The sequence below is a fragment of the Apis florea genome, unplaced genomic scaffold (assembly GCF_048593485.1).
Source record: "Apis florea isolate Af1SG1 unplaced genomic scaffold, ASM4859348v1 contig_3081_pilon, whole genome shotgun sequence".
Taxonomy (NCBI): domain Eukaryota; kingdom Metazoa; phylum Arthropoda; class Insecta; order Hymenoptera; family Apidae; genus Apis; species Apis florea.
Genome location: NW_028256703.1, coordinates 2,658,101 through 2,675,631, shown reverse-complemented (window position 1 = coordinate 2,675,631; position 17,531 = coordinate 2,658,101). Strand labels below are relative to the sequence as shown.

The 17,531-nt window shown below is 36.6% G+C and overlaps 3 protein-coding genes and 1 long non-coding RNA gene across 5 annotated transcripts in view; 2 read left to right on the top strand and 2 right to left on the bottom strand.

Moving 5' to 3' along the window:
* mwh (multiple wing hairs) overlaps window positions 1-2,773 on the bottom strand; it is a 49,803-nt gene extending 47,030 nt beyond the window's left edge. The window contains exon 1 of one of the 2 annotated variants that reach the window (XM_003694336.4): window positions 459-2,773. In XM_003694336.4, coding sequence (XP_003694384.3) covers window positions 459-661 — 203 coding nt within the window. In that variant the 5' untranslated portion in view covers window positions 662-2,773. The remainder of the gene's footprint in view (window positions 1-458) is intronic. The other variant, XM_086908590.1, reaches the window with a different exon arrangement.
* A 1,574-nt stretch (window positions 2,774-4,347) lies between these two features.
* Window positions 4,348-4,984, top strand: LOC147657523 (uncharacterized). Its single transcript, XR_015292281.1, has 2 exons — window positions 4,348-4,650; window positions 4,723-4,984. It is a non-coding gene; the product is annotated as an uncharacterized LOC147657523 (long non-coding RNA).
* A 3,133-nt stretch (window positions 4,985-8,117) lies between these two features.
* On the top strand, window positions 8,118-10,871 carry Sce (E3 ubiquitin-protein ligase Sce). Its single transcript, XM_003694338.4, has 4 exons — window positions 8,118-8,472; window positions 9,131-9,509; window positions 9,625-9,927; window positions 10,000-10,871. The coding sequence occupies exons 1-4, from the start codon at window positions 8,230-8,232 to the stop codon at window positions 10,215-10,217; spliced, it is 1,143 nt and encodes a 380-aa protein (XP_003694386.1). The 5' UTR covers window positions 8,118-8,229; the 3' UTR covers window positions 10,218-10,871.
* Window positions 10,872-11,829: 958 nt separating this feature from the next.
* Window positions 11,830-15,370, bottom strand: LOC100866849 (uncharacterized). Its single transcript, XM_031917019.2, has 4 exons — window positions 14,926-15,370; window positions 13,328-13,642; window positions 12,423-12,599; window positions 11,830-12,194 (listed from the first exon to the last, which is right to left on the bottom strand). Exons 1-4 carry the CDS (start codon window positions 15,045-15,047, stop codon window positions 11,882-11,884), a joined length of 927 nt encoding a protein of 308 aa, XP_031772879.2. The 5' UTR covers window positions 15,048-15,370; the 3' UTR covers window positions 11,830-11,881.
* Between the last annotated feature and the right edge of the window lie 2,161 nt (window positions 15,371-17,531).

Sequence of the window (17,531 nt, the reverse complement as noted above, 5' to 3'; positions counted from 1 at the left end):
ATTTATTTTCAGGTTTAGTTTTCCGCGTCGGTCTTTCTTGAAACTCCTTTTGCTATTTATTTTGCAAAATGTTAAAAATGAACGTTTTGCAAACGTATATCAAAAGGAAGATTTATTATTGATATTAAATAAATTTTTGCGTTAAAGGAGGGTGGATGGGATCGTGGATAGGGTGGGTCTCTATTCGCAGCCTTCCTCCACGCGGTGAGACCTGGGCAATCATCATTATTTGATATATAATTTATAATCGAATTACAAATATCTGTAATTCAATTATAAATTACATAGCAAGTAATATGAGCTAATTGGCTGCAATCGCGATTTAGATTTTATATAGTTAGAAGAATCAAATTAATATTTTCTATTCAAATATAGGATATCTCATTTATATTGTAATTAGTATATATAAAAGTTTATTTCTTTATAATTTATATTATATATAGCAGTAGATGATTTACCTGTCGAACGTAAGACTGTCTTGTCCGAAATCACATCTGTTGCAACCACTGCATCTCGATGATAAATCAGTTTCTCGATCGGTATCATCGGAGCGAGTTTGATCTTTCCGATGATCGGTCACAATGCTCCATGTTCTATGGATAAGGTAGAGAAGGTAAGGTGATTTGCTTCGTCGGCAAAGTTGCGATCTCGTGTTTCCCATTTTGTCAGCTATCGATATTCTTCAACTTCAGGATTCAATTTCAATATTTCAATTTTTCTTATTCAATTCTTATTCGCGATTAATAATATAATTTTTTTTATTACCGGAAAAATTTTGAAAATCTTTACACACATATAAAGTGAAACATAGATGCATAGATCTTCATTTATTTCCTACTTCATTGTTTTCTAAAATTCTGTATGTTCTTACAATTTGGCTCGTTCAAAAAAAAAATATTAACGATAACACTGCGTGCAAAATATTTTTTGTAATTTTCTTTACTCTCAAGAGACTTTTCTTCTTATCGATTAGATATCTTGCTCGATACGCCCACATTCCTCGAACAATGAAGAATTTTTCTCGCACGATGTCTCGCCAACATCATCCGGCATTGTCTTTGTCTTTGCAAATGTATTCGTATTTGTGTAATTATGGGTTGCTCGACTCTCTCGAAGGGTGTATTTTTATAAAATAGTTGCCTATGCTTGCACTTCTTCTTTTTCTACCGGCGAAAAGATTGAAATCTCTCCTATGCGATTTTATTAACATATCTTCTCGTAGAATAGATAAATTACCTCCTGACTTCAACGCAAGATCGTTTAAGCGATTTTTACGTTTTCATCCGTGTATTTGTACTAATCACCAGAAGTACGAGTAGGATTTGATTATGTAATATTAACGACGTGCATCCACTCTTCAAGTATCCGTTGAATTTCAATTTTCGTTTAATTAAGATTTCTTCCATTAAAACGAGAAAACGCTCGATGCGAACACGTACAATTAAAGTCTCATTACTGATACCGGTACACGTGTCCTTGCTACTTTTCACGCGACATATTATCCTTGTGTCGTTAACGTGATTAGTGTCACTGTAGCCGGTGACTCGACTATTCCCACACTTGTTCATCGTGTACTGCCATCGTGTACGGCTCCTGTTCGCGCACTCGGTTGGAAAAGAACAAGTTTCTTCGAAACGCGTCCTGTCGCGACTGTCCACGACCATTCATCTTCTTGTGTGGCACATTAGAGACCTTTCGTCGTGCAAATTTTCTCACAAACCAATATAACGGCGTCCCAACGCGAATTTCGAATGATTCACGCACCGTGCCGCGCGAATCGAATTGACACCATCGTTTTATTGCTCCACAGCAATTTGTCGCGATAAGAATCTAATGAACACTCGGACGAATCAATTTGTTTATGGTTGAATGGTAAACGTTATGCTGGGTTGTGAAAAACAGAAATTGATTAATCGATGAATACGTGGAGTGGAATGTTCATCCGCGAATTTTTATAAAAAGCTAATCAAACGATATGGTTAAAGAACCTACTGATCCACTGACACGCGAAAAATCGTCGAAACCGTTATTACGTTACATTACGAGTTCAAAACAAGGAGAACATTTTTCTTCCGTTTAAGGCAACCGATTTCTCGTACCCTTTCTTCCCTGAAACAGTTATTTGTAGCACTGCGCCAGATCTGTTTTCTCTTAAAACGTTTTCCAAACTGTAAGCACTTCGTATTTCTCGCAAGCAGATTGAATATCCTTTTTTCAATCGAGGTTCAAAATAAATTCACGGTCCAACGATCATCTAATGGTATGCTTGTCACAATGTCTACCATTACAACGAACAGACACAAACAATCTCGTTCAACCATAATATCTGCACAATTCGATCGCTCAAACGGTCTCGCATGAGGTCCTCGCCGATGCGTGTCGCCGTTTTAATTGCACTGAATTTCTCTCCGCGAACATGGTGAAAAATTGTGGCAATTCGATTCGAAGATCGAGCGAAACTTGGCGAGCAGAGTTCAGGGACCGTTCCGATAGCTTCCTGTCCGATACGATAGATTCGCATTTCACTTTCTTCGATGTCACGCGTCACTGGTGTCGACGTTTCTACAACGCTCGATGTTTTCAACAACGTTCGATCCTTTCACGAAGCAAGCATCGACGAATTATTTAGCCGCGCGCGATAATTCATCCCTGGAAATTCCTCGGTGTACGCGAACCCCATGGGTGTATCGAAAGGTCGATAAAAATACGTGGAGAGGAGAGGCTGGAGAGGCATTCACCGGGCGGGTTTCAACAGCCGACTGCCAACTCGTGAATGCCCCGAGGTGCACGTGTGAGCATCGCCTCTCTCCAACCAACCTCTTCTATATCCCGCCTCGCGGTCGCCACCGATGTCCACAAGGATTCACGGATCGTGTGTGGGTCAAGCCACGACCTACGTCGCACCGGTGCACTCTAGGTCACGCCGAATACTAGCAAACGGAGGGAGGAAGAGGAGGGATCGATCACTGGGTCAGTTTCAATAACCCATAATATACTCGATAACCAAGCCTCTTTTACTGTGGAATGGAATGAGCAATTTTTGAACAGAGCTGTATTTGATATTTCTTTTTTTTTTTTTTTTTTTTTTAACGAGAAACTATTTAAATTCCTGTAAATAGAAATTTTGAATGTTTAAACACTACGTTTCGGTAACGCTCGTTATATTTTTTTAAACTGAAATAATTAATGTGAAACCTTGAATGCGCCGATAAAGAATACATGCTCGACTCGATTTACATTAAAATGAGTTTTTTAAAATTTTCATAATGAATTTTCATAATAACGACACGTATCGAATATCATATTTTTCGAATTGTAGTATAGATTCGATATAATTTTGAAAGGTCGAATCTAGAGGAAGCCTTGAAATTATTATTTCTTGAGAAAAATGTTAAGAGTTGGTGTTGATTTTACGCAACTTTTACGCATTATTTTACCGCATAATCTTGAATGGGTTAATAGACCAGATCGTGGGATCTGTTGGAATCACTGGATAGAAACTTCTCTGGATCTTGATAAAGATCGATACGCGCGTTGTTAGAGATCAAGATAAACGATAAGACAAATTATCGGTTGATTTTGACCGTGACGCGAGTGAGAACGACGAACCTAATAATTTTCGTTCCACGAAAAGGAATAAGATAAATGAGAAAGATGGAACACCGATCTCGTAACTCGTTTGCTCGTTGGATTCCGAGAGAAAGTAAATTGTTGTTCGTAAATTTGCCGAATGATTGGTAAAGGATGCCGCGTTCATATATATTTAGTTTCCTCGATTTACAGGCATCGTCTAGATTGGTCGGCGCATCGAGGTAAAAGGTGAAATACCAAGCGAGTCTTTTTCTTCGAGCAACGCTAATAAGACGGCTCGCAAAATAGATATTTCCTTCGCGCGTAATTCGCATCCTGCGAGCAAGTCGGATGGATTCGGTTCGTTTTAATACAAGAGGGAGAGAGATTATTCCACGATCTTTGTAGGGAAATTAACGAAAAAATTGCGTTTACTAGCTTTGAAGATAAAGATGAAATCCGTTAGGTCAGTTGTTTGATTTTATTATAATTTTCTAACGAAAGATAATCGAATACCGGTACGGCAGAATAGAATTCTGCAAGAAGCATGATTTTCTTGACTGAAAATGCGACTGCGCTGTAACAAGCACGCGAGAAGGCCTCTTTAATCAACGAAGCAGGAAAACCTCGAAGAAAAACGTTATTTTCACTGAGAGATTTATTATTTGTAGCAACCGTCTCGTTCTCGTCGAGCAATTTCGTCAGCATTTTTCGCGATACCAGACGCGAATAAACGATAAAATACGTAATTTAATTGTGTGTTTCTTCTCTGTTCATATTGTAAATTTGAATAACTTCATGTTTCATCGTTCATCTTGAAACGTGTGGTTTGATTTTAATCGAGAGATGACTTTTCAATCTCGATAAATGTAATCCCATTCGAACCGTTGCAATAAGAAACGAAGAATAACAAGAAACCGATAATTTACGGTAATTGCACGGCCGTATTACATAATTGGAGATTATAAGAAGTTATCGAAATATGACGCGACGTGGACGCGAGGTTATTGACTATGGTCACGGATTTGTATTTGACGAGTATTAATAGCCAATGCGTATATCTCGTAGCGGGATTTAACAGTGATTTCGAGTTTTATTATATTCCGATATACGGTATAACGTAATAAAATTAACGTCGAAAAATTAATTTAGGAAGATAATACTATCTTCGGATCGAACGGATGAAATGGAAGAACATTGCGCGTCTTGTTGGCCAAAATGGATTAGTCCGTTCAGTACACACGATAAGTGATTGCACTCGTATATCATTCGGTGAAAAGAAACCGCGTAGCCGCTTCCGGCTTCTTGTGCAATGTCGGGAACAAGAAAACGTTATGAATGTACTAATGAGATGAATCTTGCAGTTATTATCGTACACAGCGATATGATTCATAAAAAGTTACCAAATAGTAAATGCCTGTTTTCTTTCTTTCTTTCTTTCGTGGCTTATCATCCATCGTTTTTCCAACAATTATTGCAAATGTGATCTCAATTATAGATTAAAACGGTCGGATTTTTCAACTCTGTTACATTGGTAACAAGGTGGAACCGGAGCTCCTGTTTATTTATATGATCTACTTAAGAATAATTTATAAATTTCAAATAGCTTCGTTCCTTCCTACTTCGATTGTATACAATGCACAATCAGATTTACACGCGCTACACGATACTATTTTTACGATCTCCGTTTCTTCTTCTGTTTTGATTCGAAATTCACTCGAGCGCATTCAAGGCAAAACTTCATTTTCAACCATAATAATAATCGTAACCTTTGCGTATTCGTATCGCAATGATGAATGAAAGCTCGTTCCTTTCACGCGAGGCAGTGACCTTTTCTCCGATGCGGGGAATCGTCTCCGTAGGAAGCGTGTAAAACATGGCTGCTGTTTAATCCGTGGGTCAGGATGGATCCAACGTGTACGGCGATTCTACTGGGTCAGATTCACGCTTGACCTGGGCTGAACGGATACTTGTAACCATGTATCAAGCGGCAAGAGCATCGCCTCCTTCCGGATGCTTGCGCAATGTAGGGAACAAGGAAGCAAGGAGAAAGAAATGATAATAATTATTGCACGGTAGCGAATCCAGCGAGAGAATTCGTTCGAGCCGAAATTAAATCCAAGCTTTTGCTTTCGAATCTGTCGCGGTTGTATGGATGTGTAAAAGCTTCTGTGTGTAAAACGATCGAGGGAAAGGGAGAGAGAGAGGGAGGGGAAGAAGGGGTCATCGTTGTTTTGCAACGTTCTTAGATGGGATCGATAGCCTTTCGCGTCGATCGCTTCTTCGCGCCACGATCGATTATAAACGTTTCGCCGTGGTTCATTTGTGTGGCGGAGTACGTTTTCTCAACGCGAGTTTCTTCTCCACGATTTGCCTTGAACGTTTTCAAAATTATCACGTGATGAATATCGTGAATAAGAATCCAAAGATTACAAGGTTTTATACCGGAAGCACAGTGAATCGGCACCATAAAAAGATATTGTTCGAAAATTACAGTGAAACGGGGAAAGACTTAGCTGAATGGGCGTTCCTGGCCGAGCTTACGTAAAATGAAGATACGATTCCGCTCGAGGAGCGTATGCGCAAAAAAGGATACGTAAAGCGTACTATAATATCTATAATACCCGTGTGATCGTGGTTTGGCTTGTACGTATGTACAGACAGCATATGGGGAGATCGTGGTTGAGAATTACGTAAGCTTCCATGAGAGAAAGAGCTGTTTGTCCGCTAGAAAGCATGTCAATGTAGCAATCAAACTGTTTTTATATAGTTTTCTAATAATATCTCGTCTTGTTCCATGTAATTCATTTTCCGTCACGCTTCGATTCACGAAGTCGGAACAAAATGTGATTTTCGTTCGATGAAATGTCGATATAAAATTATTCGAAAAAGCGATCGAAAATATAAATTTTCCACCTTTGTTGTTGCGTCGACCTAGATTTTCTTTTTACCAGAATGTCGGAAGAAAAGAGAACGCGGTGAATGCGTTGCCCTTCGCCGAAGGCAGCGAATTAAACAGAGTTAAAAAGTTGACGGAGCAGGATCACCGTTAAGTGGAACGCAACAACAAGGTGTCGCCCAGTAAATCGTTTTGCCGACTAACCTATAAATTTCGCATACATTTATTCGAATTTTCATAAATGAACGGTATCACTGGTATCGCTTTGTCATTATTCACGTATAATTCGAATATTCAAATATGTTAAACTTTCGTATACATACTAAATAAACATTAATAGATACATGAATCACGTCATTATTTTCTTAATATTTTTTTTTTTATCATAATTAATGAGCATCAATTATTATTCAAAAATACGTAAATGTACTATCGAAAGACGTAAATAAAGTAATTAGAGAAGACTATTACTCAAAAAAGAGATACGTAAATTTTTATATTTTAAAAAAAGACTTTTTACGTCAATTCTTTTAACCTTCGTAAAATTTGTGAGATAAAAAGAAATAAGCAAGAAAAAAATTAGTAGGTTAACATTAACGTTTTATATTGAAACCATATAACCCAGTATTAAAGAATATAAAGATAATTAATGTATAATTAAGACATTAGACACGAATTTCGATCTTGGATATCTTTCCTCGAACGTCGAAGTTCAAGTTAAGAAGAATACAGTAGCAAGAGATCGAATAACGCTCGAATAACGTAGTGATTGAAGATGGTATCGGTGGAGAGAGGTGATAAAACACGTTTTCCCAATAAGTACCGACAGACGCAATTACGGTTATCTACAGTTAAGGTCAGAGAAAAAAGGAGTTCGGGTCTCGACGGTCTAGTTTGCTATGTTGGATCGGTGCACGAATGCATCTCTGAACTCGTTCGCTTAGAAAGACTTATCTGGTGTATACGGCATTAATGGCCGAGCCTACGCCCATCTTAGACGGTATTATATACCGTTATATTATTTATAACGAGGAAACATATTTTGCCTACGCTTATGCGCCTTCTCGCCCTCTATGTAGCTACATTTTTTACGCTTCCTTCACGTTTGCTACAGCGATACGATCATTTGAGTATTAATTAGAGCTGGGATTCAGTTGATTCGAACGCATATTATTATAACGCAAAATAAATGGCTGTACCGATTAATTTATCAAATTGTAATTCGTTAAATATTTTTGAACGCTCCCGCCGCTTAATTGTAGAAATTCATTTTATCGACATCCATCGAAATGCTTTTTTGTATTCATTTTAACAAAATTCCGATCAATTTTCTTATTATTCTTATTTTGCAATTAAAAAGAAAATTAAACCTTATGAGCTAAGATTTTCTGTTCTTTTATCAAAGATTCTTTTACGTTATGTTTTTCTATTTCTGTAATTATATAGATCGTGTTTCCGTTTTCAATCTTCTAATTTCTTCATCTTGTACGTTCAATTTTTTACTATTTATTTTTTATTGTAATCATTATGATTGAACTTGTTTATTATACCAATTAGAGTTTGCATTAAAGTTTGCAATGGTATGCACGAATAAAAAGGAAACCCGAAACGAATACCATAGAATTTTTTGCTTCTTAACTTCGTTACTGATTGGAATTAAATTCGATAGTTCATAAGGTTTGCCGTAAGATGGCTCTAACCGCGTTCCGAGAGTTGTGTGTGTGTCAGGTTTTTCAGCTGATGGCTTGTATGTAGTCAAGATGGCTTCCGCGGAACAAGTCGGTCTGAACAAAACTTGGGAATTATCACTTTACGAACTTCATCGTACTCCTCAGGATGCAATTACTGACAATACAGAGATTGCGGTCAGTCCGCGAAGTTTACACAGTGAACTTATGTGCCCGATTTGTTTGGATATGCTTAAAAAAACTATGACTACCAAAGAGTGCTTACATCGGTTCTGTTCCGATTGTATCATTACAGCACTTAGGAGCGGTAATAAGGTATGTGCTTTTTCTGAAATTATTCTGATAATAATTAGTCATTATGTACTTTCATGGCACAGTGTTTCTAAAAGTTGCTTAATCCATTAAAAATCAGTCACTGACACTTGGTCAGTATCCTGTCATTGTTTCTTTTTTCATTTCACTATATATCATATCATTTTGCGTAAACACAACTTCGTATTTTTGCAGTATAGATTTTGATAGTAATTTTAAGAGTCAAAGATTAAAGTAATTTTTTGTAAAAGAAAAAAATACGATTGTAGTTATATTTGGTTTGTTTTGTCAGACACTAATTTTAGCGCGCTTTTTGAAATGCGCCGTAAATAATACTTCGTCGTGTTTTCTTTTTATTATTTCTATAATCTGAGTTGAAGAAATTGAATATTATATTAATTATCGATGGATTTAAATTTATTTTTTATCCAATGTTGGAATAATTTGTACTCTTGACTCTATGAATGTTGATAAATTATTATTTCAAAATATTTAATGAACATATATTTATTCGTATGTTTGGTTTATCTTTAGAGTGAACCTTTTTGTGGTAGTGATTTGGATTTTATCATGGATTTTACAATTGCCATTGAGTTCAAGTACGAATAGAGGTTAGAATAGTTTTGAAAAATATGTAAATCATCAAAAATTCTGTTCGTAGGAATGTCCAACATGCAGAAAGAAATTGGTCTCCAAAAGATCTTTAAGACCAGATCCTAATTTTGATCTATTGATTTCTAAGATATATCCTAGCCGTGATGAATATGAGGCACATCAAGAGAGAGTATTGGCAAAATTGAACAAGTCACATTCACAGGCTGCATTGGTAAATTCTATTACAGAGGGAATCAAATTACAAAGCCAAAATCGTTCTCAAAGATCCAGAAAAAATGCCAATGAATCAGAGAATGCTAGTAACGCAACATCTTACAATAATTCTCAAAATGCCAGTGCACCAGCTACGCCAAATGCTACGAATGCTGCGAATCAAAGCGATTCTTCTCAAAGTACAACAGGACCTTTAAATAATAGTAGCGGAGGTGACTTAAAAGATTTTATTCTTTGTTAATATTCTATTAACATTTTATTGTTCTTGCTAATGAAAAAAAAAAATTTAGTAGATGGATATTATACGAGTAAAATAATCAATTTCAGGTACAACTTCTAGGAATTCTACTACACCATCGCCAAATCCTGCAAATCAAATTCCAAAACCACCAAAACGACAAAAAAGTTTACAAAATTCCGAAAATGATTCATCTAGTGCAGAAGCTGAAACTGGTGGTGGTGATTCCATGGTAGATACAGAGGGTGAAGGTCCTAGTGAACCCTTGATGTTAAACGAGATTGAACTTGTTTTTAAACCACATCCCACGGAGATGGCCGGGGATAATTCACTTATAAAAGCGTTGAAAGAAAATAGTATTCGATATATCAAAACAACAGCTAACGCGACAGGTGAATATTTTACATAATTGTAAATTTAAGTGGAATGTCCAAAAAATGAACGATAATTGTTAATTTTTATAGTTGATCATCTGAGCAAGTACCTGGCTATGCGACTAACATTGGATCTGGATACAGAATTATCAGAATCAGACAGGCTACTCAATTTTTGTATTTATATAGCACCTTCTCCCGGTCAATTAGTGGTTTTAAGTGGATCTCAAACTTTAAGACAAGTCAATGATAAATTCTGGCGCGTAAATCGACCCCTGGAAATGTATTATTCGTGGAAAAAGACCTAGGGAAGGCCTCGGAAGTACCAATCTGATGGGAGCTAGTCGCGTTAAGCTCCAAAAAATATATAAAAAAAATATAAAAAAATTTTTATTATGTGGAGTACAGAAACGCGCATTGTTATATCAAGATAGACCGATATATTTTACTGTACTTCAATAGCCTTGGATTATGTTCAAGGATCGAGAAAGATAGAAAGGAGGAAGTTCCTCGTACTAGTGGACAGTGGTGCAATTTTTCTCTTCATGGGAGTGGTTGCTCGTTTGTTTTCTCTGAAGAGGGCAGTTAGAAGAACGAATAGATTTTTAATTGAAGCTTTGTACAGCGATTTATTCTAAATGCAACAGAGTTCAATCTCGGATACAAACTGCCATTCACCAGATTGCATTGGATTATGAATAGATCAAGGGATTTTTGTGTCTACAAACCACGAACAGCGTATAATATTATCAGATTATATCCTTTTTTCACAGATGTAAGTTAATCCGGTGCCCCCAGTTACGATACTTCAAGTTTATGGCCTCGATGGTTAAATAACTTATTCAAAATAAGTCTTCGATTCCTTGTGGACCATTCTGTACAGATTCACAAAAAAAAAAGAAAAAAAAAAAAAAAGAAAAAAAAATAAAATGTATATGTATATACTATACTTTTCTGTTAAACAGAGTATTTGTATAATCGAAGAAGAAAAATTCCCCTATAACTAAACTCGAAAATTTTCCTTTCTCTCATTTTTTTAATGTTCGAGCGTCATTGATTTTTCCTTATTTTTTTCAAAGTACTTTTTGATCACAAAAATCTAATTTTCGATCACGTTAAATATACATGAAAAGCGTCTTTGGCTTAGTAGACGGAATAATCGATAAGTGCCGACCCCATCCTGCGCCCTCTTGCATTTCCACTGAACCGAAAACAATGCGAACACTCCAAGTCGGGTAATGCCACCCTCTTTACTAAACGGGAAACCACGTCGTTCGTTGGCCTTATGATATCGAATTCCATTCTTTTTGCATTAACTATAATTCCATCATTAGTCGTTCAACGTTTCGATCTCTTTTCCTTTTCATCGAACGAAAATATAAATAATATTTGATTTTTTAAATAAATAGACTTATTTCATTTTTTTTTTTTTTTTTTTTTTTGACGAATATTTACAAGATCGGCTAGTGAATATTTATTGGCATTGTAATGTTTCATAAGAGAAACGTTAGAATCCAAAAGATCAGAATAGGCGGAAATGAAGTACATAGAATATCCGGTAATTCGTCACCTAATACAAGTTTCTCGTCTTTTGCAAGATCTTTTCATCATTAATTAATGAATTCATGACAGAGTTAGATCCATTGTAATTTTGTACATAATTACAGGATGCGCAACCGAATAATAATGAAGGCGTCTAATTAACGTAAATGAATCAAGATGAATTCTCCGAATCGTGATATGCACCTCGTAATAAATAGAATGGTTAATAGAGAAATGCTAATTAACAGTCTATTTCTGTCTAGAAAAATCTGAATACTCGTAACAAGGAACAACATTACAAAACCTTTTGATCGAATCAACCGAAAGTTCTATTTTATATCCTAATTGCATTTCTTAATAAGTATACAGGAAATTCTATTTCTGCAATTAATATTTAATTGTTTATTTTTCAGATGTTCATAAAACCGCTTCAGCGTTGATGCGGCAAAGTTGATTTATTCGGTTTCACATTCAAAGAAATTTCACTGCTTTCCTTCGAATCTGTGTCCTTCGCCTCGGTAAGAGAAGACGATTTATTCGACAACAAATGTATCGACGATTTTCCTCTCTTCAGTATATCGTGTATGTCGTCGTCATTTTCACCATACTCCATTTGCTCATCTTCGCTGAATTCTTCTAACGAACTTTTCTCCGGAGATTCATCCTCGAAGATATTTCTCGCTTTTCCTTCCATGTTATCAAGTTTCTCTTTTAAAAGTTTATAAATCTCATCCGAAGCGAATCTAAAAATTCATCAGTCCATTAGAAGGATTAGAGGGATCCTATAGAGATTTCTCGTTCAATTTTATTATTTGTTATTTGGCCGATGGATGTCCGCGTTATTCATTCTTAATGGAGAAATTCTCTCATTATCGCGCTCTCCAGAATCTATCCCATTTTCCAGTAACGCGTGCAATCCCTCTGGTAACGGGAATAGATCGAATGACGTAACCAAGTGAAGGAATACTAACGGTATTTTATAAGGTTCCTTGTACCAGAGAGGGAATCCCGTGGGATTGTATCTCCCGTCTGGAATCGAATTCTCGGTTGGCAGAGAATGCAGTTTGAAATGCGCCGGTTCGACCGTCTCCTCCAATAAGGCTGACACTTGTCGCGCGTAGTCCTCCGTACCAGCTGTTCGTTCCAGTCTGGGAATTAATTGGAATACGATTTCCTTATGCTTCCCTTTATCCGACATACACAACTGTTCATCAGTATCCAGACACTTTGCTCGATTTAAAGAAAAAGTAATGTATAATTATTTGTTTATCGTATGATGTAATATTTTTATATTCAATCATTGCACTGGAAACAAGTGTTCTATTTGTATGAAAAATTTTAATTTCAATTTTTTTCTTTTTTTTTTTTTGCTCATACATAAACAAGATTTCAACTTTATTAATCTTGAATGAATCTTTAATGAAGAAATAACAGTTACTATCTTCTTAAGAAATCAGCAGATTATAAATTTATTAAATATTTATATTTATCACAATTATGTACACGATTCGACGATACATTTATCAATTTTGAATATTATCGGTATATTAATTAACAATTACCAATTCATAACTGTTTATTACAAGCATCTTCTTTATATTATTAAAAGATTAAAAATTTATCGAAATTATAATAAATTATTTCTGCCAAGTTTAACTAAGTATGAAATTCAATTTTCTTGTTCCATATTACTTTCGTGAAATTAATTTTATCGCTTTGTAATAATCATAAAGAAAAAGAAAAAGAAGTAATTATCAGAAAAAAATTATTGAGCCAATGAACTGAATCCAGTTATTCGAATTGCATTCTATCAAAAATAATTAAATGTCTGGATACTTTTAAACGACAATGTATTTCAAGTATTTAATTCGTTTACTTCTGGACCATTTGCCTAGTAAATTCCAGTCTCGGTATCGATTTGTACGATAAATTAATAGAGTCCATGGAATTCTTTACTTTGGTCGTTCGTGGTTTATTCACGTTTCCTTCGACACCATAAAAACTTCCAAAGTGTACCGCCGTGTCGTTAGGAAGATTCGACATCAACCTCACATCCTTGGAACCTTTTTTCTTCTCGGTCTCTTTCGATTCCTTCGATTCCTTGGTTTCCTTAGTTTTCTTGGATTTCTTGTTGTCCCCATTGTTCGACGATATTTTCAAGGAGTCGGATTTTTGCTCCCCCCCTACGTACCTTGGAAAAGATAATGGTTGCGTGTTAAAATAACGACGGTTCGATGTACAAGATGTCGTTACGCCGGATGCGTGCTCGCGTGTTCTTCACGGACTCGTTTGTTCGTCGTTACATTCGTTGAGTGCCTCTTACTTTTCTCGAATCGTTTACAAGTCGGTCTTAACCCACTTGCGCTCGAAATTACTCGCGGTATGATGTTTAAATAAATCCGAGCTATACGATCAAGCTTGCTTATATCAGACACGATATAAAAGAGTAAGGGAAGAAAAAAATATACGAAACGAGGCAAAGGTGGCGATTATTTAGCACGGTAATACAGGTTTGGTAATAAGCGTGACGATGGAGGACGAGTGATCGGCGATTATCACGAAATCGTATCCAAGAAGTGTACCATTTTTTTCTCCATGTACAACGGTAATTTTGTGTAATTAACGTGGAAGATAAGAACGAGAGTCAAATAGAACGTCCGTGGCAGAAATGAGTTGAAAGTACGTCACGAGTCTTCTAATCTAACCACTACCGTTTGATCATCCGCGATTGACATACGTACCGTTACGGGAACGTTCATTTCCGTTACGTTAGTCGGTGAAACGCACGAGTTATCCAAGCATATTGGTTAATTCATCGTGACAGGCAATTTGCGAGAAATTATAGCGAATGGAGAGGAACACGGTGGACCGTTGATCGAATAATTAAAGAAAAAGAATTTTGCAAGAATCTCGATAACCGTTTTCGCGACAATCGCCTAGAATTGTATGAATTATTCATTATACGAAAGAATGTAAGGTATTATATAGCTAGCTGCTTTCAAATTTATAATTTTCTGATGCGCGGTCAATTTTATGCGTGATGAATTTAAGATGAATCGACGATGTGATAATGTGACGACGGTAAGAAAAATCGATGTCAGCTGCTAGGATTCCCATTTAGGGATCTTCACGCTTCTTGCCATTCACGGTAATTTAACTCAATTGAATACAGGATAAACATTTGAAAAGTTTGGTTCAAATCGTTTCGAAAGTATTCGATGTAAGGCCTCTGTAATTTCCAAATGCGTCATCGCATCTATTTTTTTCAAAAGATAAACTAGTACAGATACAAATATATGTTAATCAGAAATGATGGAAAGTTCACGCATATATCACGTAATAAGAACAAAATCGATTATCCAACGTAAAATATTTTTACTTAGAAGTATAAAATTGCAAGAAAATAATATTAATTCGAAATTTCTTCTTCACGTTTAATTTAGTTTCGACTTTTATATAAATCTTGTTACTCACTTTTGAAACTTGTCGATCAAAGAGGGTGATACGTATAGGTTATTGGAAGCTGTGGATTTTTTTCGACGACGCTTAGGAACCTTTATCGTCGATTTCACTTGAGATTTATGATACGACGACATATCGATACGATATATTTTCCTTCCTGATAAATTTATTTCATTAGCCAATTATTACCGTTACTAGTGAAATTTCCCGAACGTTGATATTTCCTTGTTTCTGGGACACGTCATCATTGTACAAATCAACTCTCGTCCGAGGTAATAATATTTCCAATAGAGAAGCTTCTAGAGGGAGAGGAGGGGGGAGGATACGAAGTCATGGTTACGAGATTAATCCCGGGAAAAACACGTAGCAGGAACGTTTTAACGGAATTAGATTGGTAGGTGGTACGTTGCAATCGTTTTAATGGGAGCTACATCGATAAGGGGGTTATTTTATTTCCACGTCACAAACACCCGTGTACCCGTGACCGCAATTAACCAGAGAACAGTCTCGAATCAGATTCACGATCGATATAGAAGAATCGTAATTTTATCCTGAATTACGAGGTAAAACGGTTATCTAAGAAGATATTATCGCAAAAGTACAGACGTATCCTTTTTCCATTTCGAATATATATATATATATATATATATTCTTTTTTGTTCTCTCCGTCTAATTTATACTCGACTCTTCTTCAACCCGGTTTTTTCCAGTCGTATCGTAACAAATTATCCGTGAAAAGAAAGCGAGGGAGTGGAAGGAAGAGGAGAGAGCATCGTATAGGGGCAAATATGTTAATAAGTGTTTCTTTGCGGTTGGGAGCACGCGTCGCTCGGATTCTCGAGACAAAAAGACAGGAGGCGAGATCGTAAAGCACGTTGTCTCGTTTTTATGACGCGTCGAGAAAGCGGCATGGAACGGCGGTTGGTCAGTCTACTAACGAGGGAGGGGAAAGAAAAGAGGCGACGAGGGTGCGGAGAATGGTAATGGTTGGACGGAAACCTCGTGTTGTGCAGAGTATTCGAATGTATCGTGGTTTTAAAAAGAAAAAAAAGAGGGATAGAAACGGGCCCGCTTATTTACGATCGAAAAGAGCGAAGGCACCGGGCTCGATTTCGTGCACGGCGCGAGAAAAGGGAGCAAAACCGCGTCGTCGCCGCGCGATGCATATCTTATGCACGTGCCCATTGGTCCTGACTCGGCTGCAAAATTATTTACTGCCGACTGCATCGAGAAATGCTAAATATTTCAAGGGTTCAAAAGGCCTTGCACGAGGCCTCCCCTCCTCTTATTCTTACGTACGTCTCGCTGCCCTCCCCCCCCCCTTCTCTTTCTTCTCTTGGCTTTGAGATTTCGCCAGAAACAGAATCGAGTTCGATCGTGATTTCTCAGAAGATTAGTATTTCTTATTGTTGATTCAGGGGAATAACGTTTTTCACCGTGGAAACAGCTATCGTAACTGTTTTTTCTTCTAAGATAAAGCCGAGTTCAAACGAGTCGAGTCGAGATTTCTTTATGTGCTATTTCGTTGATTTGAAATATCCTTTGGATTTTCTACGCCTGTTCTATTAGTCAAGTTATGCGACTTGTCACGTCCCTTGAATCGAAGTAATTTGAAATATTTTGCCAGTTCGAATCTGTTACTTTGCTTTACTTGAAAGCAATAACAGTTAGCGGGCAATTTAACGTTATTTCCAACTTATTCATAATGATTCTTTAAACCAAGTTGACGTTTATGACATTCACGTTCAGTATTAAGAAAATTATATTTACATTTTTATATCATCTTTTCACTGTTAGCTAATTTAACAAAATTCACATCGAAATGTTTTTCTGTCAATTCCAATCATTATTTTTCTAACATAATTTTTTTATTTTTTTTTTTTTAGGTATTCGTTGCTCAAATTTCTGATTAAATCATCGAATTTTTGAATTTACTGGCATATTTCGTGGCCTCATTTTTCATATCTTTCCTATCGTTACGTAAAACCGCCTACGACGACTGCGTGGAAGAATTGGATTTAAACTAAATAAAGGGCGTGTTTGCATAAAAGATATCGTCGTACGTAACATGGTCGTTATTTCCTGTTATCATGTCGACGAGTGTCTAATCGCTTTGGCGCCGCCTGCAACCAACTGGTCCTGAATATACATCGGCGTAAAAATTGCTTAGACAACAGATTAATCGATAAATCTCCTTCCAACTCTTAAAAATGTTCTCTCGAAAGTCTGAAACGATAGGTCCTTTGATCGGGATGGAATTCTTTGGTCGAACCACTCCTAATAATGCGATGAAAAAGAAATGATACTTGATTGGATTGGATCTCCCTTTGAATTCATTCGTCGAAAAAGTATATAAATAGTATTCGTCTTTTTATCCAACTCGAACTTTAATTAAACTTTCTCCTCGGTGTTTTTCATCCCGTATTCCTACCATATTTCTACGGCTGATGCATTGTGAATGTTCTTCCATCGACATCTGTTCGAGTAGCTCTTTTTTTATCGTGGGCCATGCGTGAAGAACAGGGAAAAGAAACGAAGTACCGCGTTGTTCTACGTTTATGAAAATGACTTGTGTCAACAGATAGCATTTCGGAGAAGAGTGATTCGTTCCAGCGTAC